Source organism: Panthera tigris, chromosome B3, assembly GCF_018350195.1.
Source record: "Panthera tigris isolate Pti1 chromosome B3, P.tigris_Pti1_mat1.1, whole genome shotgun sequence".
NCBI classification, from domain to species: domain Eukaryota; kingdom Metazoa; phylum Chordata; class Mammalia; order Carnivora; family Felidae; genus Panthera; species Panthera tigris.
In genome coordinates, this window is record NC_056665.1 from 54720095 (window position 1) to 54748064 (window position 27970).

Genomic DNA, 27970 nt, shown 5'->3' on the forward strand with positions numbered 1-27970 from the left:
GGGCTGTGGCAAGTTGGTTGAGTGGCAGCCAGTTAGCAGAGTTTTATTGTAGTATTGTGTGCTAACAATTCAGCATCTTGGTTTGTTGATACGTCTCGGGATACATTTCCAATTTTTGTCATCACAACGAGCATGTTTTACATTCTACTTTTTTTTTCCTACTAAACTTGACAACACCATCTTGCCCTTGAAGAGCAGACAGCATTTAACGAATACTGTTGTACTTAACTCTCCAAATGGGAGAGTGTGTATATATCAGGGAAAATGATATATAGAGAGTGTCCCAAGGCAAACTAGAAAATAAAAAAACACAGCTAGGAATTCAGCAGGTATCCTGACTGCCCCTGCAGAATCCTATCCAAGATCCTGTTTTCAGGAGATGAAATGGAATCAGCAACTAGAAGACTATCTTTGGGGATGGAAGTTTAAATTAAGAAACTCATCTATGGCCTAAACCTTTCTCTTTATAAAGAAAATAAAGAACATGTGAGGTTTGAGTTACTCACACTGGTGTCAACATTATTGCCAGCTTACAACTCAGTGAAGACCCCTGTTCTTTGTTTTTAATAACAGTCTGCATTTTATAGGGTGCCCTTTGTATCTCCATAGCATTTTGGAAACATAAACAAATAGAATAAAGTTTGTTACAAGGGCAGATGTCATTTGTTCTCTGTAGCTTTTGTTTTCATTTAAAAAGTACATATCTTTCTCAGGTGCAGTAACACTCACTATTGGAAATATGCCCTGGCAAAAAGGTGCTCTACTCACCAGAATGGATATGTCTCAACTCTTATTTACCCAGCATTTCTGGGGATGCAAAGGCCACATGATCCTGTGATCCCGTGAATGAGATTGTTCTCTGATTTGTATTGTTTTTAATTACAATAAGGGTAGTGCCTTGGGGGATAGAAGAGAAACCACATGCTTAGAGAACAGTTAACACTCAACAATAAGAAAATAAACAACCCAGTGTAAAAAACAGGCAAAAAATCTGAATAAACACTTATTGTATAAGCATGAATTTGCTTGATCTTTGTCCCAGGTTCCTGGCATGTCTATTCTAAGACTTCTGTAATTTCTCAAATGATAGAAGTATCTTCATTAGTCATGAACCCCTCTTCAAGTACACCAGAGTTTATGCTAATGAAGGGACATATGGTGGGCCCCTAGAGCTTCAGGATGGGGGCTGCTCATGCCAGAAAGATCAATCATGTGGTCACAGGGTTGGGGCTTTGAGCCACGTGATATCAGTCCATTCTTCAGAGAAAGGAGGTTGTAGGAGAGGGGCTGGAGAGTGAGTCCAATTACATAGCCAATGATTCAATCAGTTGTGCTCACAGAGTGAAGCCCCAATAAAAACTTTAAACACTGAGGCTCAGTAGAGCTTCCTGGTTGGTAAACACATCGATGTGCCAAGAGGGTAACATGCCCTAATTTCACTAGAAGAAGCCACAGAATCTCTCTGGTGGATATACTCCCAAAACCCTCCCCTATGTGTCTCTTCACTTGGCTGGTCCTGATCTGTATTGTTTATAATAAAATGGTAATTAGGGGTGCCTGCATGGCTCAGTTGGTTAGCATTCAACTCTTGATTTTGGCTCAGGTCATGATTCCAGGGTTGTGGGATCAAGCCTCGCATCAGGCTCTGTGCTGAGCATGGAGCCTGCTTAAGATATTCTCTCTCTCTCTCTCTCTCTCTCTCTCTCTCTCTCTCTCTCTCTGTCCCTCTCCCCCACTTTCTCTCTCTCTCTCTCTCAAATAAATAAATAAATAAATAAATAAATAAATAAATAAATTTTAATGCAATAAGGAGGAAGAGTAATGAGGACTAACTTTTCTGAACTTTTTGTTTAATCTAATTTTTCTTTATTGTATTTTCTGAAGTGTCAAAGGTAATACATACTTATTTTGGTAAAAATTCAAATAATGCAGAAGGCAGAAAGTGAATGTCCCTTTTCTAGGGTAATTGCCAGTATTGACAGTATGTTTTTGTATTCTTTAAGAATTCTTCTTAAGCATTGCATATTTAAAATTAATTTATTATTATTATTTTTTGAAGTTTATTTATTTACTTAGAGAGAGAGACTGAGAGAGGGAGAAAGATGGAAAGGGGAAGAGAGAGGGGGAGAGAGAATCCTAAGCAGGCTCCACACCACCAGCACAGAGCCTGCTGCAGGGCTCGAATCCACAAACCCTGAGATCATGACCTGAGCCAAAATCTAGAGTCGGATGCTTAACCTACTGAGCCACCCAGGTGCCCCAAGCATTGCATATTTATATATACATATAAACATACTTGTTGATGCAGGTGAAGATTATAGTATGCACACTGTTGTGCAATGTGCTTTTTCCCCTCTGACTGGTAGACAGGGGCACCTTCACACATCACTACGTGCTGATCCCGTGGGAACAGCATAGTGTCCCAGAGAAACGGCCACACTTCTGGCCACTCTTCTGTTGAGAGACAATTCTCTGACTTCCTGACCCTGGGAGGAGAACTTCATATTTGCTATGCTATTTCAACTTGCTGTCTTCTGTTCCTCAGCTGCTCTCCTCACTGGTACAAAGCTGGAGGTGGGGGCTCCCAGTACAAGGGGTCCTGGTCCTTAATCTAGGAGTACGCTCTTCCACTTCTTATGTAGCTGGAGATGCTAGCATCCATCAAGACAGACCATTTCCCCAGCAAAGTAGGAGGGTTTTAAGGAAGATTAGCTACCCTGCCACAACTCACCCCAATATATAGGTGTGTATCTGTAAAGGTAAGCATGCATACTGTTTTAGAAAGCAAAGCCTATGGTTTTGTCTGATGTATTTTTCTTAGATGATAACATTGGAATTAAATAAATTCTGGTGTGTATCTTTTAATTTATTTTAATGTTTATTTATTTATTTGAGAGAGAGAGAGAGAGAGAGAGACAGACAGACAGAGTGAGAGCAGGGGAGGGGCAGAGAGAAAGGGATACATAGAATCTGAAGCAGGCTCCAGGCTCTGAGCTGTCAGCACAGAGCCAGATGTGGGATCAAACCCATGAACGATGAGATCATGACCTGAGCCGAAGTCGGCCACTTAACCAACTGAGCCACCCAGACATCCATGGTGTGCATCTTTTACTGACATTATAGTGAGCCAATGAGCTTATTTAAGGCTAGAAACATTATTTTTTTAGGGTCTTTATGTCTTGTTCACCATTCAACTTCAACTCAGCTTCTAGAAGTTGAACTAGTTGTATGTGATGTCCCTTGAACAGATGAAAGAAGGTGCCAACTGTGGAGGAATATCCCCTGGCAGGCAGGGTCCGCTTTCTCCTGCCCATGGAACTGGAACTGAGTGACTTTGCTGGAGAGCACTAAGCCTGGTACTTTAGCCAGGGAAGGAGCCTTCAGGGGATGGAGGGAGTACCCTGACCAGAGGCTCATCTATTTTGGTGCTGGTTTTCTTTTGGTTTCTGAAATGATGTTAAAGATACTTATTCTGGCTAAATGAAGACATACTTGGAAAGAATTTTTGATTTGAAAAGAAAATTTCTTGGAAGTCTTGAAAGTTTGGAATAAATGTCTAAAACTTTTCAGAGTACCTCTGACTGCACCTCCCCCTGCCCCCCCCCCCGACTCCCCAACATATGCATCATGGATAGACAGCTCATGGGAGCCAACACATGGCTGTCTACATAATGCTGGACTCTCAGGACACGTCTAAGTTATTTCAAGTATCTCTTCTTAATCCCTTTAAATACAGAGACGAGTTTTTAAAAAAATATGTTAACCCATCTGGAGTAGCTATAAGCTGTTCACTCAAAAACAAAGAAACCTTTATTCAACAGCAGATCTTACATTCTTCATCTTTTATGATGAGCCGTAACAAGTTGCAAAATTCTGTGGAAATGAAGGCTGAGATTGCAAGCACTGTGTCACCGTGCCTAGTCCAGTGGTAGGAATGATTTGTGGACAGAATGTGCATAGTGTGCACAGAGAGCAAGAAAGATGACTGAGGAGTGGGGGAGCGAGCCATGTGGCAAACTCCAACATGGAGCAAAGGAAAGGGATTCTGGCCAGGGATGTGTGGCAAACTTCCAAGTCTCCCTTTGTAAAATATAAGAATCTGATTTCCTAAGGAGGCTATTACCTGAGAAAAGAAGGAGGAAGAGGGGGCAGGGGAGGGGAGGGAGTGGAGGGATAAGGTACTGGAAGGATGATGATGTAGGACGTGGGTGTGGCTGTGGGAGGCCCTTGGGTCCTGGTAGGGCATGAGGATTGATCCCAGAGGACTCCAGGAAGCATAATGTGCACACTCACGGGTCATATTTTTTTTATGATTTATACCCTGCTGACTTCCTGAAAGGTTCTGAGGTGGCTCACCTGCTAGTGAGTTAATGCTTCCTACACACACTGAACAACCCTGTGGGAGGGAAAGGACAGAAAGTCTGTGAGTCATCGCCCAACTGTTCAAGTGAGTTAAGAGGGGGGCTGTTTCTTCTGAATGAGGTGCGCACAGACACTGTCAACACCCACCAATAGGAGTCCTGATACAGTCAACTCATTTAGTTGACATCACCAGGAAATCATTGACTTTTTCAGATAACTGAAGCTTCTCCCTTTAGAAGTCAGTCTTCTAAAACTTAAAATACTTTATGTGGAAACCTCTGCATAATGAAGATTATATGCTCCTTTCTCTTCAGAGATGGTTGATAACTCAATGAAAAAAAATTTTTTTTTGAGAGGAAATGCCAGATTTTTTCCTCTAGATCTATGTTTTATTTTTTTTATTATGGTTTTATTGGGATATAATTTGCATACCATAAAATTAACACTTTAGGTGTACAATTCAGTGGTTTTTAATATAGTCACAGAATTGTGAGACAATAACAACTATCAGGTTTTATAATATGTTTATCACTCCAAAAAGAAGCCAGGTACCTGTAAGCTCCCTATTCCTGCACTCCAGCCCCTGGCAACCATGCATCTATTTTCTGTCCCAATGGATTTGCCTACTTTTGATATTTCCTATAAATGGAATCACATAATAGGTGGTCCTTTGTGTCTGGCGTCCTTTACTTAGCAAAGTATTTTCAATATTCTTCCATGTTGTAGCATGCGTCAGCATTGCATCCCTTTTTATGGCTGAATAATTTCCCATTGTATGAATACACCACATTTTTGTTGATCCATTCATCAATTGATAGACATTTGGGTTGTTTTCACTTTTTGGTTATTATGAATAATGCTGCCATGAGCATTCATGCATAAGTTTTTGTGTGGACATGAGTTTTCAACTTTTTTGGGTCTATGCCTATGAATGGGAACAGATTGGAATATAACCTCTTTTTTCTTCTGATGGAAATGGTCCATTCTAACAGTCATGGGACTATGACTTCTTGGCCTTTTGGCCAAGATCAAGTGTAACAGTCACGGGGCTGTTCTGGGATCCAGGACATACCCACAGGAGCTAATAACTGTGATGAGCTGGTTGCCCCTGCACACTGTGTCTCCAAATGGCTGAGCTTCTTGAATTTATATGTCCATATATCCACAATTTTTCAGATTCCTTGTGTCCAGCCAGCTGGCACTGTTTGCTCTTGACAGGGAGCCTGTCTTTAGGAGACTCCCAACATTTCAGTTTGAGTTTCTGGCCTCCTGAGAGGATGACCTGTTAACACTGTATCTGAATCAAGAGCAAATGGGCTCTGAATGAAGGACTGAAATGCTCTCCTAAGAGAAAAAGACAAACATAAGCTTTAGTCTTTGACTTAATTTTTTAAAAATGCTTATTTATTTATTTTGAGAAAGACAGAGTGTGCGTGTGTGTGCACTGCGCACACAGAAGTGAGGGAGGGGCAGAGACAAAGAGAGAGAGACAGAGGGAGAGAGAGAGAATCACAAGCAGGCTCTACGCTGTCAATGCTGAGCCAGACACAGGGCTCAATCTCACAAAGCATGAGATCAAGACCTGAGCTGAGATCAAGATTCAGACACTTAAATGACTGAGACACCCAGGCTCCCCTGACCTAATTTTAAAAAATCTCTTTGGTCACTTGCTTCTGTATTCTCGGCCATGTTTAGGACATTTGACATTGTCAAGTGGGACACTTCCATTTAAGGTGTTATTTATAAACTACGTTCTTATAATAGGGATTAAAGTGTTACTTTCCTGGTACATAGGAAAATCTGCTGAAGAACTACTGAACTGATTCTAGTCTAAAACCTGTTCACAGAGCTATCACTTGGTCGGAAGTGAACTGCAGAGGAACCCTGACTCCTCAAATGCCATCTGCACAGCACGGGTTAAAAAGGCCTCTGTATCTCTTAGGATTAGGTTATCACAAAGGCTCAAATAACTGGGGTTTAAACAAGACAGAGGCTTTCTTTTTCACTCATGTTAAAAAGTCCATAGGTAGGTAGGTCGAGGCCACATAGTGGTCCCACAGTCATCAATAACTCAGACTCTTTCCATCTTTCTGTTTGGCCTCCTTAGCACATGCCTTCCATCCTCAGGCTCACTCAAGGTTGTGGCATGGGAGCATTTTCCAGGCAGTAGGAAGAAGGAAGAGCAAAGACAAAAATGGGGCACCTCCTAGCTGTGTTACAAGTAGTTTAACTTGAAGTCCTACCTGATGACATCCTTTTATATCTCCCTGGTTTCCTGCCTTCACAGGAAGCTGGGTAACGGTGGTTTTGAAGCTGGGCACATTGGGGGTTCTATTAGCAAGGAAGAAAGGAGGAAAGAGGAAAGGGGGAAAGGATATAGGTAGGCAACCCAGAGTCTCTGCCTGCATTGAGGACATGCCTCCTAGGAGCTCATGTTTTAGATGGTTGAGACAAAGGCAGATCACCACACATTGTTCTACTCAAAGCTGTGCAGAGTTTTACATCAGCCCCTCCCTGGACCGTTTCAAAGTTTGTAGGTTCAGACTGTTAAAAAGGAGGGTTGTTGGTAATGGTTGAATTGTGCATCCAGCTCTTCAGTGGGAGCATCAGAGGACCTTCTGGAGGATGTGGGATTTCAGAAGAATGTTAAAGGAAATGATGCTATGAACAGAGACCCTCTTCAGGTACTATGGGAATGGCTGGCCTAGAGCCATCTGCATGGTATCACCTACTCTTCTTGGTTCCCATTTGTGTACTCGTGAATGCCATTGGTCAGGGGTATTTAGGGCAATAGTTGGAAGTTTGAAATGTAGTTAGTGGCTAGGGAAGAAAAGAAACTTCTTGATTTCCATGAGAATTTCAAACCTGAACTAGACTCCTCATTATTGGCTCTAACCACTTGACTTTCCCTGCCCCTCGAATCTTCACATTCCTATCCTTTGGATTGTTAAATTGAACTATATATCCTTGTAGAAAGTCATTACTTTTTTTTTAAGATTTTATTTTTACATATTCTCTACACCTGACATGAGGCTCAAACTCATAACCCCAAGATCAAGAGTCGCACTCTACCGACTGAGCTAGCCAGGCACCCCATAGAAAGTCATTACTTAATGTAATAACCAATAGTACTAATAATCCACCTCGTGCTAATGGGCTTTAAAGGAAAATAGAGATCTTCCTTGAACTTTTTTCTTTCTCTTCAGCTAAAGATGCTGAGATTTTTTTAAAAAAAGAGTACAAGCTATAAAATCAGCATTGAATTGAATCTGAATTTCTATTTGAGTTTCTTTCTGAAGGTGTGACTTTTCTAAAGGCATTATTTGAGTTTAGTTCAAAAATCTATGTTAGAATTTGTTGGGAACTTGATGTGTGTAATAGAGCTAACAGATTTGCAAATTTTTATACCTGTTTAGAGTTTTGTGATGTTGCATGACCTTATTCAAGTCTTTTAAATGCTTTGAAAATAAGGGGATGGGGCAAATATTTTTTTCCAGTGCAAAGGTTTTGTGAGTCTAGGGCTTTGTTTTTGTAAAAAGATTGACTTTTATTAGGTCATCCCTTTTTAGTCCTCATCATGATGCCCCTTAGATTTAATTCTGAAGCAAGCCTACAGTTAACTAAAGTCATAGGCTTGTGCCATCCATCCTAACAGTGTTTCCATTTATACAAACATAGGCTCAGTCCTGAGGGGTTATAAGAATATTTAAGAATCCCCAAATAGTATCCAGACATATGAAAAGGGCAAATGTTTCTTCCAACTTTTGAAAGCTGTTTGATTCCGGCACTTGGGAGAATCTGACTCATTATTATAATAACTTATTTGAATCAGGACTTACACATTTCACGGATAGTCTCCACTTCTGTTTCCCCGGGGGCTGCGATCTTGCATCCTTTTCCGCTCTCCTGTTATTGTCACCCTTTCTATCATATGAGCATGCGCAAGTCTGTCCCATTTTTTAAATAACTTCCTCTCCGTAGCTTATCTTTCCTCTGTTGCTAAAATATAAAGTTCTCGAAGCAAAAATAAAAACAAAGCATTATGCTTTCTGGTTTACTCCTCCCCTCTATATCACCCTCTCAATCCCCTGCTCTCTGCCCTCTACTCCTCTACTCTACTGATATTGACCAACAGAAGCCAACAATTAAAGCCAACTGTTTGCAAATTCCAGTAGACATTTTCCAGCCTCTTAACCTATTGGTCATCTTCACTGCCCTGAATTCGCTTAACAGTCTCTTTCTCCAAGAAACTCTGTGTGTCCTTGACTTCTACCATATCATACTCATCTGGTTCTCCTTATACGTTTCCAACTTTTTTTGTGTGTCTTTAGTGGACTCTACTCTGCCTGCCCTTTAAATGCTGAGTGACAGCAGATAAGCCACTTAATTTTTTATCCATTGAAAAGTAGAGGGGTTTGAATGGATAATCTCTAAATTTCCTTAAACTCTTATGTCCTTTTAGTCATATTATCAGGAGTCAGAATTCACTGGCTTGAGCTACAGAAAACCCTTGTGTTTCAAGTAAAAAGAAGTGTAATGAGAGATGATTAACATTTGGGCTGCAATTCTGCAAAGGCATATTGTTGGCGGCTGCTTCTTTTTCAGAGACATCATAAAAGCTGAAAACTAGTACGACGTCATTCAGCAGTTTATCATCATGTGGGAGACTGACTAATGGGAGTTGTGGTTTCAGCATAGCAGAACAACCAGCCATTCATGGAGGACTTGAGTGCTGTGACTTAGAGGAAAAGGATAGTATGAATGAGGTTCTTTGGCCACCATGGCCTCCAAACATGACCACACACCAGGCATGGTTATAATCCTAGAGAGCCAGAAAGACTAAAACCACCATATACAAATGCTCCTGCTGGGGACATCATATTTGACTAAGTATGACAACTGATGACAAAAACGTTGGCCTTTTCCAGTAATACCTAATTACGTCATATCTATGGTTTTTAATAGTAATTTAGTTATATATATATATATATATATATATATATATATATATACTGCTGTCTAAGATTTCAGATTTTTTTTTTTTTCTGAGAGTGAGATTTAATTTGATAGGTAGGGGCAGGAGCAAAAGTTTAAGGGTCTTTGAATCTCTAAAATGGGGGGGTGGGTACAGACACTGCTGGGTGGGGGAAAGGGGATGGAAGAGAGAGTTTGATGGAGCTGTTAAGTTTGTTCCACTCTAGTGGTACTTGCAGATTCTCTTGTTTGTGAGTGTGTAGTATTCCTCCAATAAAGTTTGATTTAATCAAAACCTCTAGGCCCCGAAATACTGAAGGCTGTCGGATTTTTGTGATTTGAGGGTGTAGGGTATAATTTATTTAATATTTTTAAGGAGCTCATAACTGACAAATAAGGTCTTAAATCCCCAAAGATGTAACGTTTTAAGTGATTATGGGTTGGCAGAAGGGACCCTACACACACTGTCATAATTAAAGTTCCCAACTTAATTAAACAAAGATACAAACATAATTGGTTGGTCATCTGCTAAGTCATTCTGCACAGGTGTTGCCTTGGCTACAGCTGTAACCAAATTAAGGCCATAGCCAACAAGATGGTGCACATGTTGGACCACTGAGACAGTAGATAGGGCCCTATACCATTTTCTTGAGCACACACGTGTTAGCCTCTGTGTTGGGCCCATCCCTCTGCTGTCTTATGTGGGATGCACAGGGCTGCTGCCCCTTGGCCCCTCTGAATGGGAGCCTTAGAATACCAGATGGGTGCCCAATGGCAGGTCTGGGAATTACATTAGCTTTATCCATGCAGCGATGGTGCTGGCATTTTGCCTCACCTTTCAGAGCAAAGGACATCCAGGAACACTCTCCTGGGAAGCAGATTAACTTCTGTGAGTCACTGCTTTTCCATCTCATTTATGATTCATGACCTGGGCTATATTTTTAGCTTGTATTTATTTGGGTCTGAGAAGTGGGCTGGGTAGAAGTGTTGTTTGGAAACTTATGGAAGAATGAGGAGAAATTGGCATCACGCTTAAGCTTGAGTAGCCTAAAATTTGTTTATAATCATCAGACATTCTGTAAACATTTATTGAGATCCTACTATGTGCCAGGTATGGTGCCAGATTCTAAAAATGCAAGTAAATCAGACCCAGTTTCTGCCTACCAAGAGCCCACTGAATTGTGTGGGCAGACAACTAACTACGTCTCTGGATTTTAGTCATATTGAAGTCTTTGGTATTTTTGTAGCACTCCATATTCTTGCCCTTACCATGCTATGCTATGCTCATTGCCTGGAAATCTCTCCTCCAACCTCTCCTTAGTTGCCCTTCATGACTCATACCAGCATCCCTTCTTCTGAAAAATCTTCCCCAATTCCCTGAGGCTGGGTTGGAGCTCCTCCTACACATTCCCATAGAACCTTGCATCGTGGTGTTTATCACACTCCTATAAAGAGTAGTCTTGATTGAGTCCCTTCACAGTAGTTGAGATTTACTCATCAGCTCCCCAAACTAGGAAGCAGGTGGAACTGAAGAGGATCAGGAAAGACAACACTGTCATTCCAGTATGGTCACTGTCATTTCCTGAGCCCTTTCCATGTGCCAGTCACTGTGCTCAGCACCACACGTGCATTACCATATTGGAAACTTGTAATAACCCTGTGGAATTGATAAGCTATTTTCCCTATTTTATAGATAAGGGTGAGATGAGATGTAAAGTGATTTGCCCCAAGCTTCACAGCTGGTACATGCAAAGCTGAGATTCAAACTCAGACCTGCTTAACTCTCAAAGCCCATGTACCTAAACTCTGGGATATTCCTTCTTCTCTTTCGTGGTTACTATCATAGTTGTGATAGACTAGCTCATTCCATTAACAAGCAATCCCAGCTTTCCAGCAGCTTTGACAAAAAAGGTTTATTTCTTGCTTATACCATGTGTCCACAGCAAATTGGCTGGGGGGCTCTACTCTGTGTTATTCTCCCTTAGGGACCCGGACTGAAGTCTCCAATGGCAGGAGAAAGGATATGTGAAAAACCGCTCTCAAAGTGTTAGTCTACTTGAATATTATTGGCCAAGTCAGGAGCTGCACCAACTTCAAAGGAGCAGGAGAAGAGTGACCCTAGTATGTACCAGGAAGGCAAAAAATTGGAAGTACTTGTACAACAGCCCTAATAACTCCCACATACACAAAGAAAGGAGTGGAGGAAGTAGCTAAATGAAGACAAAAGGGAAGGATAAAATGTCCAGAAGAATGAAGGTCTTCCAGTGATTTAGAGAAACTTGCTTTTTAAACCATAGGTCTCTAGTTAAATGGCTGTTGGGATCAATTATTCAGCTGTTCTTCCTGTAAGCAGCACTGTTAAGACTTCTCTTGTGAATGTATTAATGCTTTGACACAACCTGGGATTTCACTGGGTCCATCAGGAGAGCGTCGTCAATTAGTATTACAAAAGCATCTGATGTGAGTAGGGCCAGTATTCTAATTCTCATTTTCATTATGAGGAACCAGTCCAGCCACTTTAGAGACTTTCTCCAAGAACAATAGAAAACAGGATTCCCATCTCCTAGGATTAGGCCTACACAGTGATAAAAATCTCTTAAAAGTTTCTTAGGAGACTGGGACACAGTGCTAACACTTGGTTACTCCCCACCAGGGCCTTAGCTCAAAGCTATTGGGTGCAGCTTTTGAATCTTGATAAACATTAAAATGGAATATTAGATACCACACCCTTAGGAGGTTTCTGCAAAGAGCACATCGAGAATATTTTGCTCAAGGAGAATTCACCTTTGGACAATGCAATTCCTGTTTTCCAACAAATGCAGAGGATGACTGACATGGTGTGGAATGAAGCACAGTACTTAGTGTCTTAGGTGGTGGATACGGCAATCGCTCTTCAAGTCACTATGAGATTAAACATCTACCACCCATGGAGGATGGTTGGCCTTACCATTCTTCTTGATGTCAAAAAAAAAAAAAAATTGAATGAAAAAATCCAGATACTCAGGCTTTTGAACATGGAGCAGATGAGGGAACTTCCAGCAGGGTAGATGTTCGGATTTTTACAAACCTATTCAATTCAATCAACCAAAGTATATTTTGAGGGGCTGCTGTCTGCCAGGCAGTATTCTAGGTATTAGGGATAGAGTAATTTCAGCTCCTTGTTACTTAGAATGAGGGTTTGAGTGGGTGGGTGGAGGAGAGACACAGTGTAGTATCTTTAATCGAGGGGTTTTCAGTTTCCTGAATTCATCTGCATTTTAAATATCTTCCCAGACTATACCCATCACGGAGCATGGGACACTTCGGGGGTGGGGTGGAGGGGTAAGCATCACAGGAAAAACTCCTACCTGACCCAGGTACCATGGGGGAATTGCTGTCAGCAGATGCCACATCGATAGGAGGTACTGATCTCTTAAGTCAGTGTCCAACACACTAGCTACTATCTTGCAGTTTTGAAAGATGCAGGGCTTAGAGTCTTCCTGAGATAGTAAAGTTCTCCAGGTCAGGGAGATAACACAACATATCACAGCTTTAAGCATAAAGAGACCTGGTTTCTTCTCCATTAACCAGCTCTGTGGCCCTTGAACAGAACACCAAACCTCTAAGAATTAGTTTTCCCATCTGTAAAAGGAGTATCATACACTTACTCAGGGTCTGTCATAATTTTATCGCAAGGATCCAATGAGATAACACTGTGAAAACAGTGTAAATCTCTGTGTAAAAGCACGTGGTCGCATATCCGATGGTGCTTCTGGCCATGCCCAGAAGCAGAAAGAGCTGCCGGAATCTCCACCCACGTGGGTGTCAAGTTATTCCTGCGAGAGGTCCACAGGTCGTAGCCCTCCAAGAGTTCTCAGTGTGCTTTTTTTGCCAGAAGGATGACCTCCAGCTGAGTACTGTGTCTGTGCTAAAGTCTGTAGGCAGAGATGAAACCTCTCTCAGTTCAACAAAATCCCCGTGTGTGAGGGGTTCTCAGTGGGAGTAGGCCTGTTGGTATGCGGCACAGCTTAGCCATCTCATGTGATGCGGATGGCTGTCATACTTTCCTCGCCCACAGACGACAGGCACTTTTTTTCAGACAAATTGGAAGCTTTCTTTGGCCAGTTGTAGATAGCTCATATCCTAGTATATTAGAGTGTCATCAAAGTACCAACCAGACTGAAATCTTTATTGCTCATCTGGGCTTCTAGAACCCAAGACCCTCTATTTGCAGGATCCCGGGTTGCCCACTGTCAAAGAGAAACTTCTGAATCAATTTAAAACTTTCCTTATTTAATTCTAAAATTTCCCCAGGAGATAATATATTTAAGACATTATCAGCTCTGCTTGCCTTGAGGGACTTTAAAACAGCAAATGTTTTCTCCATCTGCTGTGGGCCAAGGAGTCTGCTTAGTTGGGAAAGAGCATAGAGGATGAAGGGTGGCCAAGGGTGCCAAGATTTGCCCCCTTCATAGCCCAGCTTTGGTTCGGGCAGGAACCCAGCCAAGGCAGCTCTTGCTTTTGGAAGAACAAGCAGAACACACAACTTACTTTTAGAAGATTTCATCTTTGTAAACAGTGAGGTCTCGGAGGGTTGAAATCTCTTGGTTGCCAAGACCCTGACTGCAAATTAATGAACAAATCCAGATAGTCAGGCTTTTGAACCTGGAGCAGGAGAAGGCGCTTTCAGCAGGGTATGTGTTTGGATTTTTAGACATATATTCAATTCAATCAATCAAAGCGTATATGTGTGTAGTTGAAGTATAATTAACCAATTAACCAAAGTATGTTATGCATGCCAGGTGGCATTCTAGATGTTGAGAGCAGAGCAGTCTTAGCTCTTTGCTACTAACCTTCTAGTGGCAGGGGAGACAGACAGCAAACAAACTAATACATGATGTTGTTAGCAATAAGCGCTCTGAAGAAAAACAAATACAAGAGAACAGAGAATGGTAGAGAGAGGGAAGGTGTCAGCTGCTTTGCGCTATTGGATGCAAGTTTCAAAAGTGCTATAGGATCACTCTAAGAAAACTCAGTCTTTGCCAAGACCACTGGTGCCTCTTTCACTGAAGCCTGTCTTCTTGCTTGTCTCACTGAACTCCCTCTAAGCTTTCTCCCCAATATTGTTCCCTGTTCCAGAGGAGGGGCCCTGCAGCTCCATTGTCTACCTGCTCAGGTTTTCCTAAAACCCTTCCACTAAATAAGGGGAAGGACTTTCCATTCCCTTCCCAAACAACACACGTACTGACTCAAATCTGGCACAAGGAGGGCTTTGACCAGCTTAACTTCAGGATTATTTTAACTGGCAACATACCCCTTTAAGAAGGAACACATTACAGATGGTCCAGTTAGGATGCAGGTTATTTTGAGACTTCCTGAATATCATTTCTTGGCTACTTCGTTCGAATAAATCATTTATTGCACTGTAAGAGGTGCTGGGGATAATGATGACTAAGACTCACTCCCTGCCCTTGAGAAGCCCACAGTCCAGCTGTGGGTGTAGACATTTAAAAAGATAAATTGCAGCACCACTGGGTGAATGCAACCTTGGGGTGTGACCAGGATGCTTCGGGAGCCTAAGGGAAGAGCAATGAACTCTGCCTCAAGAGTGCTGGAGAAGACTTCAAACAACTTTAATGATTTCTGATGCCTCATTTATTTATTCATTATTCATCCATTCATACATATTCCCTGCACAGTTTACATCAGGGTCACACACTGTCTTGCAGATATTGTTGTTTGGCCTGTTACTGTTGCTTGGTAACAACTTTATTGAGATGTAATCCATATACCGTACAATTCACTCATTTAGAGTATACAATGGTTTTTAGTGCAAATACCACCCATTTTAAAACATCTTCATCAACCTCCAAAGAAACCTTGTACTCTTTAGCAGCCACCCTCCATCCTCCCAGATTTTCCAACCCTCTTTTCTAGCTCTATAGGTTTGTCTGCTCTGGACATTTCACATAAATGAAATCACGTGACATGTGGTCTTTTATGACTGCCTTCTTTCGCTTAGAATATTATTTTCAAGGTTCGTTTATGTTGTAGCATAAATCAGTACTTCATTCTTTTTTTATTGCCAAATGCTATTCCAATGCGTGATATATCCTTTTTGTTGATCCATTCATCGGTTTGATGGATACTTGGTTGTTTCTACTTTTCGGCCATTATGAATAATGCTGCTATGAACATTCATGTGCAAAATTTTGGGGGGAGATATGATTTCAGTTTTCATCATATTTAAGTGTGGAATTGCTAGGTCATATGGTAATTCTTTTTATTTACTTATATATTTATTTAATTTTTTAATGTTTGTTTATTTATTTATTTATTTACTTACTTACTTATTTAGAAAATGAGTGGGGGAGAAGCAGAGAGAGAGGGAGAGAGAATCCCAAGCAGGCTCTGCACTGATAGTGTAGAACCTGATGCAGGGCTTGATCTCATGAACCCTGAGATCATGACCTGAGCTGAAATCAAGAGTCAGACACTTAACTGAGTCACCCACGTGCCCCTCATATGGTAATTTTAAGTTTAACTTATTCAGGAATCGCCCAGCTGTTTCTCCTAGTGACTGTACCATTTTACATTCCCAAATCAGCACTGCATGAGGGTTCCAGTTTCTCCACATCTTCACCAACACTTGCTATTTTTGGTACATTTGTTTTTTAAATGATGGTGATCTCAGAGGGCATGTAAAGATACCTCACTGTCATTTTGATTTGCATTTCCCTGTTGATGAATGATATTGAGCATCCTTTTATGTTTATTAAGATTTTTTTTTATTATTGAGTTGTAAAATTTTTTATGTATTCTAGATCCAAGTCCATTATCAGATATATCATTTGTAAATATTTTCTCCCATTTTGTGGGTGGTCTTTTCACTTTCTTCATGGTGTCCCTTGAAGCACAGAAGTATTTAAATTTTATGAACTCCAGTTTATCTATTTTCTTGTTTTCTTGTGCTTTTGCTATTATATCAAAGGGCCTGAGTTTTTCCTATTTTATTTTATCATTTTTACTCTTATACATAGGTCTTGGATCCATTTTGAGTTTATTTCTACGTATGGTATGAGGCGTGTGGTCCAATTTCATGCTTTTTTTTTTTTTAATGTAGATATCCAGTTGTTTCAGCACCATTTGTTGAAAAGACTGTCCTTTTCCCTTTTGAATTATTTTGACACCCTTGTCAAAAATCAGTTGACAGTAAACCTGAGTATTTACTTCTGGATTTTAATTCTATTCCTTTGATCTAGGTGTCTATCTTTATGTCATACCACACCTGTCTTGATTGTGTTGCTGGGTAGTAAGTTTTAAAATTGGGACATCTGGGTCCTCTTTGTTCTTTTTCAAGATTGTGCTGGCAATTCTGGGCCTCTTGAATTTCCTTCTGAATTTTAGGATCAGCTTGTCAGTTTCTGCAGAGAAGCCATCTGGGATCTTGATAGGAATTGAGTTGAATCTGTAGATTAGTTTTGAGAGTATTACTATCTTAACAACATAATCTGATCCATAAACGTGGGATATCTTTCCATTTATTATGATCTTCTTGAGTTTCTTTCAATGATATTTTATAGTTTTAAACATATGTTTTGCATTTACTTTGTTAAATTTATTCATAAATATTTTATTTTTGAATAAAAAGAATTCTATTACAGTGAAATTGTTTCTTAATATCATTTTTGGATTGTTCTTTGTGACCTGTTGGTTTTTGAAATTAGGAAAACTTACAGATAAAGTCTGAGTCTGACTTCCTGTGAAAAATCAGATCTAGTTTCCCAAATAGCAACAAAGGACTGGAGTGCATAGTTTGGGTTCTGTCCTACTTTTAGGCCATTTTGTTCTGAGTTTGTCCTCATCTGGCTACTTTCTTATATCTGGACTAATTCAATCATTAACATTGTAATTATTAAGCAATGAGTTTTTGACCTTTATGATTGGTCTTTTGGGAAATCTAAGTGATATAAGATTTAATTGAATAAGGGATTAATAGTATCTAAATGTTTAATATGATAATTAAAAAAATTTTTTTTAATGTTTCTTTATTTTTGAGAGAGAGACAGAGAGACAGGGTGTGAGCAGGGGAGGGGCAGAGAGAGGGAGACACAGAACTCGAAGCAGACTCCAGGCTCTGAGCTGACAACACAGAGCCTGATGCAGGGCTCAAACTCACAGACTGTGAGATCATGACCTGAGCTGAAGTCGGATGCCCAACCAACTGAGCTACCCAGGCGCCCCTAATATGATAATTTTTATATACATATCCTATCCTTTCTCAAAAGTTATTCAAGCCAGGGGTGCCTGGATGGCTCAGTCGGGTAAGTGTCCGACTTCAGCTCAGGTCATGATCTCATGGTTTGTGAGTTCGAGTCCCCACATTGGACTCTGTGCTGACAGCTCAGAGCCTGGAACCTGCTTCAGATTCTGTGTCTCCCTCTCTCTCTGCCCCTCCCCTGTTCATACTCTGTCTCTCTCTCTCTCTCTCTCAAAAGTGAGTAAACATTTTTTAAAAAGTTATTCAAGCTATATCTTACTCATTCATCTCAGGAACATTGGTGAGCTAGGCTCTCCACTGGGGATACAAAGAAGAAACAGACACCATTCTTGCTTTAAAAGAGATACACACACATTAACAAAAAGTGCCATATGGGCAACTAGAGTTTTATAAAAGGTCTGCTAGAAGTCCATAGAGTGTGCAGAGGAGGACTTAGGAAAGGGAGTGTGGTCAAGACTGTGGGTAAGGAAGGGGGAGAAGAGGAGAGGATTCATGAAAGAAGTGACCTTTGCATGATGATAGTTGGGAACTTGTCCACTATGCTAAGAAAGTTGGATCTTTTCCTGAGGACTGGTGTTTTCTCTAAAGGGTGATTCTTGGACCACCCGTAGCAGAATCACCTGAATGCTTATTAAAATGCAGTTTCTCAGACCTACTGAAGCAGAATCTCTCAGAGCCCAGGAATCTGCTTTTTAAAATATGCTTTTTAAAATATGCTTTTTAAATTTCTCTGGTGATTTTGAAGTTCTATAAAGTTTGAGAAGCTCTGTTTGAGGATGGAGGCCCTGTAAAGTTTTTAAGTGGGAGTGGAGTAGGATAAGATGGAGTGATATCATGCCAGACATGAGTTTCAGTAAGGTGTTAGCTGCATTGCAAAAAGCATATTTAGAGGGTGGGGCACCAGAGACTGTCGTCCTGGGGTGATGTTCAAAATTCAGTACTAGGGTGAAACTCAGGTAAAGAATACATTGGACAGTCCCTAAGATCTCCCACATCTGTACTCCTGGACTGTCAAAGGTCAGAGTCAGTGTCTTATGTTTTTGTTTGTATTTACAGGGAGGTCCCCTTTCCCTGGGGCAATTGAGGTCAAAGTCTAGGTTGGGACTACAGGGTTGAACAAAGAGATTGTTCTCTTGCTTACTGCCAGCCAAATGGATATAGTTTATTTCAAGTGCATTGAACATGGTGTGATGTAACTGACAGGCAGAGTGTGCCTAAATGAGGATGGTAAAAGTTGGGGCAGGAGGTGGTGTTGAGGGAAGAAGAAAGTTGATATGGAGCTTGAACTGCTCAGCCCCTGACTGGGTGACAGGTTTAAAAGCAGGGGAAGAGTTGAGTTGTCTGGCTCACGTAAGTAGGTAGATGGTGACACTGCTTGAGATCAGAACTGTAAGTGGAAGTATAATGTGGATATATTTAATTTGAGATGAAATTGGAATATTCCTGTAATTATACTGGTCAGAAGAATGCAAAAGAACTTGTGTTGGAAATCTCTGTGCCATCAGTGCCCAGGTAATAATTGAAGGCATACACCGTAGAGACTGACTTTATTGGACTGGAGTAGAACTTGGAAATCAGAATTTCCTAAGCTTCACTTGTGTTCTAATGTTCAGTCAGGGTTGAGAACCAATGGTATAGCATGAGAAGAGAAGGGACAATTGTTTAAAGAAAAGAGGGGTGAAAATAAGGAACTAGCAAAGGAGACTAAGAAGGAACAGTCAGACGATAAAGATGAGGAATCAGAGAAAATGCTCTCATGAAAGCCAAGCAGGGAGAGAAGGTCAGAGGAAAGAGAAGGAGGTAGGTAGAGGTCAGCAATGGCAGTGCCCTAGGCAGATGAACCGGAGAACAGAAACGGTTCTCTAGAGTGGATCATGAGAAGGTAGTCGGTTTGCTCAGGCAGTTTCAGTAGAGTCTTGAGGCCAGAACTACTATAGTGAGTTGAGACATGCGTAGAAAGAAAGGAAGTGGAGACAATGTCTCAAGATTATGAAGAGAATGTCCTCCCTCTAATCCCCCCTTTTTTAGTGGGAAAAACTGGAAGTTATTTAAAGGTGGCAGAAAAATCCTGCAGTGTTTTTGGGGAGCATTGGTGGCCTCTACTATTGTCAGGCATTTATTGCATGAAGGTCAAAGTTCTGATGGTTTCAGAGTGTCATTCTTCCCTGTCTTATGAAATGGAGGGCCTACGCCTAAAGCCTTCTCTTCAACAGTATTTTCCTGTACTCCTAGCACAGAGGCAGGCACATTCTAAGGAAGGAATACTGTATGCTATTGAAAAAAAAATGGATTTAACCCTACTTAATAATTAATAAGCTGTGGTTCCTAGAGGTTAAGGTAGGCTTATATTATTTTTATTAATATATTAATTTTTATAATTATATAATTTTTATGATCATATAATTAATTTTTATAATAATATAATTATTATATTAATTTTTTAATTTTTAAAATATTTATTTATTTTGGAGAGACAGAGACAGAGCACGAGCAGGGGAGGAGCAGAGAGAGAGGGAGACACAGAGTCCGAAGCAGGCTCCAGGCTTTGAGCTGTCAGAACAGAGCCTGACGCAGGGCTCAAACTCATGATGAGATTATGACCTGAGCTGAAGTTGGGTGTTTAACCGACTAAGCCACCCAGATGCCTCGGCTTTATTAATTTTTAAACCCAATAATAATACTACCTACTTATTAAGAAAACAAACACTATAACTGCAAAGTGAAAAGTAAAAACCTGCCTCTCTCCCATTCCCAGAGGTAATCACTGTTAATGGTTTCTCATGTGTCCTTCAGACATTCTTTCTGAGGATATAAGAATATATATCTGTTCTCTTGGGTAATAGAGTCAAAGTCCTCATTCTGTAAAAGAGTCAGTATGAGAAATTCTCATAAGCTAGTTATCATGCCTTCTCTCTGAAAACCCCAGTAATGTCTTCAAAGCCCAGGATACACACAGCTATGAATAGGCTGTTCACCTCTCCCTGGGAGCAAGTGGTTGAAGCTCAGACAGTACAAAAATATTATTGTTGCCTTGGGGCATGAAGAGAGAGCATGGGCTGGGAGTTAGGTAAGCTGTCTGTCAGGTGCTGAATGGGAAGGTTGTCTGAGCACTGCTGAGCTATGCTACTTTCTCACCAAGCTTGTATGCCTCTAATAAAGGTCTTCGGTGTCCTCTCGGGGTCATGAATTAGGGAGTGTCTTCTGTCTCATGTGCCACCTCCTGTGGTCCCCAGAAGAAGCTGGTTTCATTCTGTTCTCACTACCATGGCCCCCAGGCTCATCTCATTGTTACCTACCTGAGTAGACCAAAGGAAGAGTCAGTGGGAGCCAGCTCAATGACCCTCTCTGTTTTTTCTTTTCCTGTTATACAAGGCTTACACACAGAGTCCCAGGAATGGGCTACAGACTCTGGAATAAACCCCGATTCAGTCTCACTGAATAAATGAAACTGAGCCAGGCACTTCCCTTTAATAGACCTTAATGTCCTCTTCTATTAAATGGAATTAACAATAATGACTCAACTCATAGAAAGAGAAGATAAATCATCTCTTTCATGATTCTCCTATCCTTATGAGGCTGGGTTTCTTAAGAACAGAGACCATATCTTATTCAGATCCACATTTAATAAATGAGTGAGAGGTATCGTCATTCCCAGTTTATACCTAAACCAACAGACCAAATTTCTCCTTCCTCAGGCCTCGACACTCAACCACTGTCTGCGTATGTAGTCATCAGGTACCTAAACAAAGAAAGCGGATGGATTCTTTTTATGTACTGCCCTTTCCCTGCTTCCTCATAGCAATGGTTTCTGAGTAGAATGAACTGTGTGAGTTCATGGGAAGACCAAGTCCATTCTGGGCTCCAGGTTAATTGTGAAAAATCAGGCATTGATTCCCTCCCTTCATTTTGCTTAGAGTGGCTTTCTCCACACACACCCATGGTGGAAGAGGAATTGTAGTTGTTGTCCTATCTCCTCAGGCATGACTCCTGTGTCTTCAGAAACTTCAGTTTATCACAGTGAGGCTGGCAGAAAGTGTCACCTGTGCCACTGCTGACAGTCAAGTGTATGGAACAAAACCGAGGTTTCAGTGAAGGAAAGGGGATTGGAAGCAATGCCTGGGTCTGTCTCAGAAGGAAGCAACGAGGTGGTTATTGCCACGAAGTGTGATTAAGAACAAAGCCTTAGAAGATTCTCTCTCTCCCTGTTTTTCTCTCTCTCTCTCTCTCCAGTAAAAACCCCTTTCCTCATTGATAACCCAAATCCCACCATTGGTGATTCATTTCACTGGACTGAGAATTGCCCCTACTACGACACTGTCCCTCACATGGGTGTTAAGCCTCACTGGCATTGGAGCATCCATATTCCACCTGACTCTCTTTGCCTCTTTTCCCATTCCTGTCTGATATACAGTCTGCTCTCCCTTCCTGTTAAAGTCCCCACCATCCACCCTATCACCCAAGGCTCTCCCCTCCCACTGCCGCTAAACTGCCTGAGAAGGGGGTGTGTTCCCCCCTAGCCTCCCACTTCACTACAAACCCTCTTCTATTAAGGCTGTTTGTTGTCAGTCTCTAAGATGGGGACTAACAAAATTAATAAACAGAGGAAATGACAAAGAAATCCAGAAGTCTTCCAAAGGTATCATCCTGGTTTATAACTCCTGAGTCTCCTTCTGAGTCTTCATTTCTTCTGGACTCATTTATCCCCTAGGATGACAGACCAGTCAAACCTTCACCTTCCTCCGTCTCTTCTCTCCCTGTGCTCATTTTAAAGATACTGTTGGAGTTGAGCAATAGAAGCTTTACTCATTCTTTCAGCTAGTATTTATTGAGTACCAACATATCCCAGGCACTATCCCAGGTGCTGGGAATACAGTGCTGACCATGGTGTTTACAGTCAAAGGAATCAAGACAAGCAATAAACAAACAAGCTAACAAGTAAACCTGAAAAACAGTGGCATGAAGGTGATGAGTGAAGGCTGTGATGAAGGGTGACAGGAAGGGGCTTCTGGGGCAGTGACATTTGAGTTAAAACCTAAAGGATAAGAAGGAGTCGGTCTTAGAGAATGAAGAAGAACTAGGCAGAGATAGCAATGAGGGGAGAGGAAACAGCAAGTGCAAAGTCCCTGTGTTTGGAAAGAGTTGGGTGTATTTGAGGAATAGAAAGAAGGCCAATGTGGCGACGAAGTATATAGGAGGAGAATGACACAGATGACATTGAGGAGGTGGTAAGCAGGGGCCAGAAAATGCAGGGTCTGGGGGTTTATAGTAACAAGTTTGTTTTGATAATAAATGTCAGAAGTTTTAAGCAGTGGCGAGACATGGTCTGATGTGTATTTTTTAATGTTTTATTTATTTTTGAGAGAGAGAGAGCAAGCAGGGGAGGGACGGGGAGGGGGGGACAGAGAATCTGAAGAAGGCATCTGCATTGACAGCAGAGAGAGAGAAAGAGAGAGAGAAAGAGAGAGAGAGAGAGAGAGAGAGAGAGAGAGAGAGAGAATCCCAAGCAGGCTCCATGCTGTCAGTACAGAGCCCAATATGGGGCTCGAACTCACAAACCTTGGAATCATGACCTGAGCCGAAGTCAGATGCTCAACTGACTGAGCCACCCAGGTGCCCCTAAGGTGTATTTTTGAAAAAATTACTCTGGCTGAAAATTTAAGTGGAAAATTTTGGTGTTTGTTTACATTTCCCAAAAGTGTGCTGGCTATTATCACCTCATCTTAAATTGATGATTTACAGCTGAAGATGCCCTGCACATCTGTACTGATGCAGCCTCCTGGGGGAGTTGGAGATCAGCCCAGACCCATATCCCACCTGTGTGGGGAGCTCATTCTTTCTAGGGTGAGGGGTACAGAAAACATAGGAGCAGGAGCTACGTTTTGAAATGGAAGAAGACACTGAGAGGCATGAAAAGCTGGAGCAGCCAGGGAGGATATGGAAACAATCTTTTTAATGCACCTTGACATGGAGCTCAGACTCTTAAATCTCCTTTCCTGATAGTTCTGAGATGGGCTTTCTACCACATCCCCTAAATCTAGCTTTCCTCCCCTAATAAGTCTTATGGGTTATTGAACAGAACTCTCCAGACATCACTTACTTCCCCGGTGTTCAAGCCTTGGGAAGTTAGGTGTGATTGGTATGAAGTGTTCAAAAATGTTTTTGTGTGTCAATACTGGAGACCCAAGAAGAATGTGACAAACAGGAATCTGACTGAGAATGGCCAGGTGATTGTTCTGGCCAGGGTCCTCTCCCCCGCACCAGGCTATGCAACATTTGGTAGACTGACCTGCTGTTAGGATGCTAAATCTGCAGAATTTGCTCAGAAATACTACAAGAAGTGTCTGGGAAGGCCCCCACCCTCCCAGATCCTGCCATCTTTCCACAGTACTCTTGCCATTTCCAAGCAGAGGGAGCCTGGAAGACTTCCAAAGGAAAGCTAAACAGGAAGCATATAATTTCCAAGGAGCTGACAGATCACTTTCAATCAGACCGCTTGGCTCTCATAACATTTCCAAGCTCATTCTCAGAGAAACACTCTCCCTCGTCAGCTAAGGCTCTGCTAAGAGGATTTACTCCCACAGCCTCACTTGGCAAAGCTACACAGAAGACTACGAAGTCTGCATCCCTAGGCTTAATTCTTCTCTACCATTCCAGAATCCAATTTTCAACTGCAGGCTTGTCATTTCCTGGATACCCCATTGATGTCTTTCAGTCAACGGGTCCCAAACCAACTCATCATCTTCCCCTCTCCTGGTTTTCCTGTTTCTGTTAATGGAATCACTGTTCCCTCTGCTACCCTGGCTGGAAACGTCTGAGTCATCCTTGACTCATCCTTCTCTCTTATTCTCTAGATCAAATCAACTGCCGAATCATGTAGTATCTATTTCCGTGATGTCACTTGAATTCATTCCCTCCTTCCTATTGCCACCATCTCTCCTCGGTGTGGGCTCTCATTACTTCCCCCTTGACAGGCACATCCTCACTAATAACCCACCTCCATACTGCTGCTGACATGAGGCTTCTCTCACATACACACTGACCAACACCTCCCTCTCCTACCATAGCCTATCATGGTTCTCACTGCTGCCACAGGACATATAAGCTATGTTTTAGCTTATAAGGCACAATTCCTTTTCTAATACTCCATGTTCAAGGTAAATTTACTAATTCCTGGTGTGGGAAATGACTTTTTTTTTTCCTTTCTTGAACCCTTTTAGTAAATGATCTTGTGAAAAAGGAAGATCTTCTATTACTGAATTCTGTATTTATGCATTTATATGCTTGTTTTATCTCCTCAGAAGATTCTCCATTGCTGTAGCGTTTGCCTCACATAACAATTGAGCACATGTAGGTACCCAGTGCTGTCCTAAGACCTTCACCCATGTGGAAAAAAATTAACTCATAGCAATTCTAATAGTATCTCCCATTTTATCAGTGACAAACTGAAATGCAGAGAAGTCGAGTAACTTCCTGAGGTTCCATAACTAATAAGTGGCAGAGCTAGGATTCAGATTCACACAGTCTGGCCCCAGAGCCCATGTTCTTCACCAATGAACTCACATTGTCTTTGTTAGCTGCATTCCTGGTATCATAGTTTGGATTTAGCTGATGTTTTATAACTGAACTGAAACTTAAGGCATGTGCCCATTAATGGTCAGAAATATCAATGGTAGACTGAGTGTGAGAATGTAACTTGATATCAGAAGCTGACTTAAGGTGTTTCCCAGGAAGTCACTAGAAGATGAGAAATGTCATCGTGCTAGCTTTTTTCCTACTTACCCTTTTGTTTTGTTTTGTTTTCGTTATTCCAGTACATGGGCTGTATCGAAGTGCTACAGTCAATGAGGTCACTGGATTTTGGAATGAGAACGCAAGTTACAAGGTAAGAGAACAAAAGTAAGGCAGACTTTTGAGTGCTGTGGTTTGAAGTCATAATAGGTTTTCCCTGCAGGTATTTCATGCAAGCCTCCAAAGTCACCATGGGCTTTTATTTGAATGGCTGGAAGGTAGGAAATAGCCCAGTGACCTTGGATGAGTGGGTTTGTCTCATCATGTGAAAGATTTCCCAGTTGTGTCATGGAGCATCTGCATTCCATATAATAACTGATAAGATGATGCAGTCATAGAAATAGCTGGTTTCCCAGGTACCAAAAGTACTTAAGATTATGTCTGGAAATTGAACATTATAGAATCTCAGACATGTTGAAGAAGTAGCTGGAAAGAAGACCGGGGAAGAATTTTCTGTGTCAGAAATCCCAAGTTCTCCCCATTTGTGAGACATGAGAACCCACTTACTCCTTGTCTGACTCTTCCTCCTCTGTATACAGTGAGCTGCATGGAAGGGTTGAACCAGGGGAGCCTTACCCAGGGCGGCCCTAGACAGTGTAGGGGAAGAACCGAGTCATTACACAGAGCACAAGTCAGAAGCAGAAATACAAAGCATGGTTCATTAAGGTCAAGTTCAAGGCAAGACTGGAAAGAGGAACAAGTGGATGCTCTCACTGGTAAGTGGGGTAATTGTGAGGTGTGGGGAAGAGGTGAGAGCACTGGGTTGATGTGAGTGATTTAGGATGAAGCGTTGGGCGTCTGTTCTGTGTGGTGCTACCGTGTGCATCTGTGGTTGTGGGCCACGTTTTCCAAAGGTGAATGTTCTCATTATGAAGAGAGGGTAACTCTTCCTAATACTCATCCCATGAAACTGTAGGCCTGGAAAAGGTGTCCTGTGATTCAAAGTTTTGGGAAAAGGAATCCTATTGCTCTTTAGGAGAGTAGCAGTATCCACCAAAATATTAAAAACCCCAAGAAGCCCTGTGCAGTAGTTTAAAAAGTCTATCTCAAGATTGTCTAAACTTACATGGTTCCAGAGTCCTTTTTTCACGTAACATAAAGGAACATCCCACGGAACCCTAGCATTCCATGAAATGCTCTTTAGGAAATGCTATTTTGGACTCTCTGTGATGCATTTAAATCTGTCTTCCCAAGTTCCCCAGCAACCTTCAGTATTTCCTTTGGAGTCTCACAGATGAAATCTAATTCTACTTTTGTTTTGTACTCTTGGTGGCCACCTCAGTCCCTGGCACTTGGAGGAGGCTCACTGGAGGTTTATTGAATAAATGCATGGTTCCACCTGACTACCTCCTGGGATTTGGAGATAGCTGCATTTCTTCTTGTTGGAGTTTTCTCTTTCTCAGTCCCTTCAACTGTCCTGCAAGTGACCTGGTGTCTAGATGACTTTCTCCTCTATTAGCCCTACTTTGGATGTGTCCAGGCTTTATTTTCATCCTCACAATCCTTAACCTGGAGAAAGCCCTTCCTCTGATGCCGAGCAGATTACAGATGGGAGGAAGAGAGTGGCCACCCCGGGTACCTGGAATGGGGGCACAGGACTAAGGAATGCCCACTGTCTTTACCTGAGGATGACTGATTTTCTGTTCATTCATCTACTCATTTTCTTTCACTCAAATATTTATGGAGTTCCCATTAAATGCCTGAAACTGCTCAAGAATTAAGGATACAGAAGTGTCGGGCCTCAGGGAGTTTATGTTCTAGCTGGGGGAACAAGACTATAGCAAGGAAACAGATAAATATACAATATAGTTTCATGTAGTAATAAGTGCCATTACTGTACTAATAAAGCAGGGTAAGGGGATAGAGATGTAGGGGGTGGGATTTTATTTTTTAATTTTTATATTTATAAAAAATTTGCGGATAACTGACATACAATGTTACAGTAGTTTCAGGTGTACAACATAGTGATTCAACTTCTCTACACTTTATGCTGTGCTCACCAAAGTGTAGTTACCATCTGCCCCGGGGCTGGGCTTTTAAATTTTATTTTCTGGGTATAACAATACCCTATGGTTACTTAGAACTATTTGGAAAATACAGAAACATATGAAAGAAGAAAATCACTCAGAATCTTACCTAAGATAATGTCTACCCACATTTTGTGTTTTGGATAACTTTCTGGTCTTTTTCTCATACATGAACTTACAGCGATTTTTATAGAAAATCTGGAAAATAGTTGATACTATTTCTACCATCTTGAGCATTTCTCTGTTGCTAAATATGCAGAACTATTATTTATTGTAATAAGATACATGTCACATAAAATTTACCATCTTAACTAGTTTTAAGTGCACTCTTCAGTAGCATTAAGTACATTCATGTTGCTGTGCAACCATTGCTGCCATCCATCCCCAGAACTTTTTCATCTTCCCAGATGGTAACTCCTCGTTCCCTCCTCCCCTAGCCCATGGCAACCACCATTCTACTTTCTGTGTCTATGGATTTGACTACTCTGGGTACCTCATGTGAGTGGAATCATGTAGTATTTGTCCCTTTGTGACTGATTTGTTTCATTTAGCACAATGT

At 41.4% G+C, this 27970-nt stretch overlaps 1 protein-coding gene across 4 annotated transcripts in view; it reads left to right on the forward strand.

Moving 5' to 3' along the window:
• SHC4 (SHC adaptor protein 4) overlaps nucleotides 1-27970 on the forward strand; it is a 130399-nt gene that overhangs the window by 13940 nt on the left and 88489 nt on the right. For all 4 annotated transcript variants that reach the window (XR_006218637.1, XM_007081824.3, XM_042988914.1 and 1 more), the window contains exon 2: nucleotides 25408-25478. Coding sequence is in view for 3 of the 4 variants with exons in the window: in XM_007081824.3 (XP_007081886.1) it covers nucleotides 25408-25478 (71 nt within the window). In the remaining variant the exon portion in view is untranslated. The remainder of the gene's footprint in view (nucleotides 1-25407; nucleotides 25479-27970) is intronic.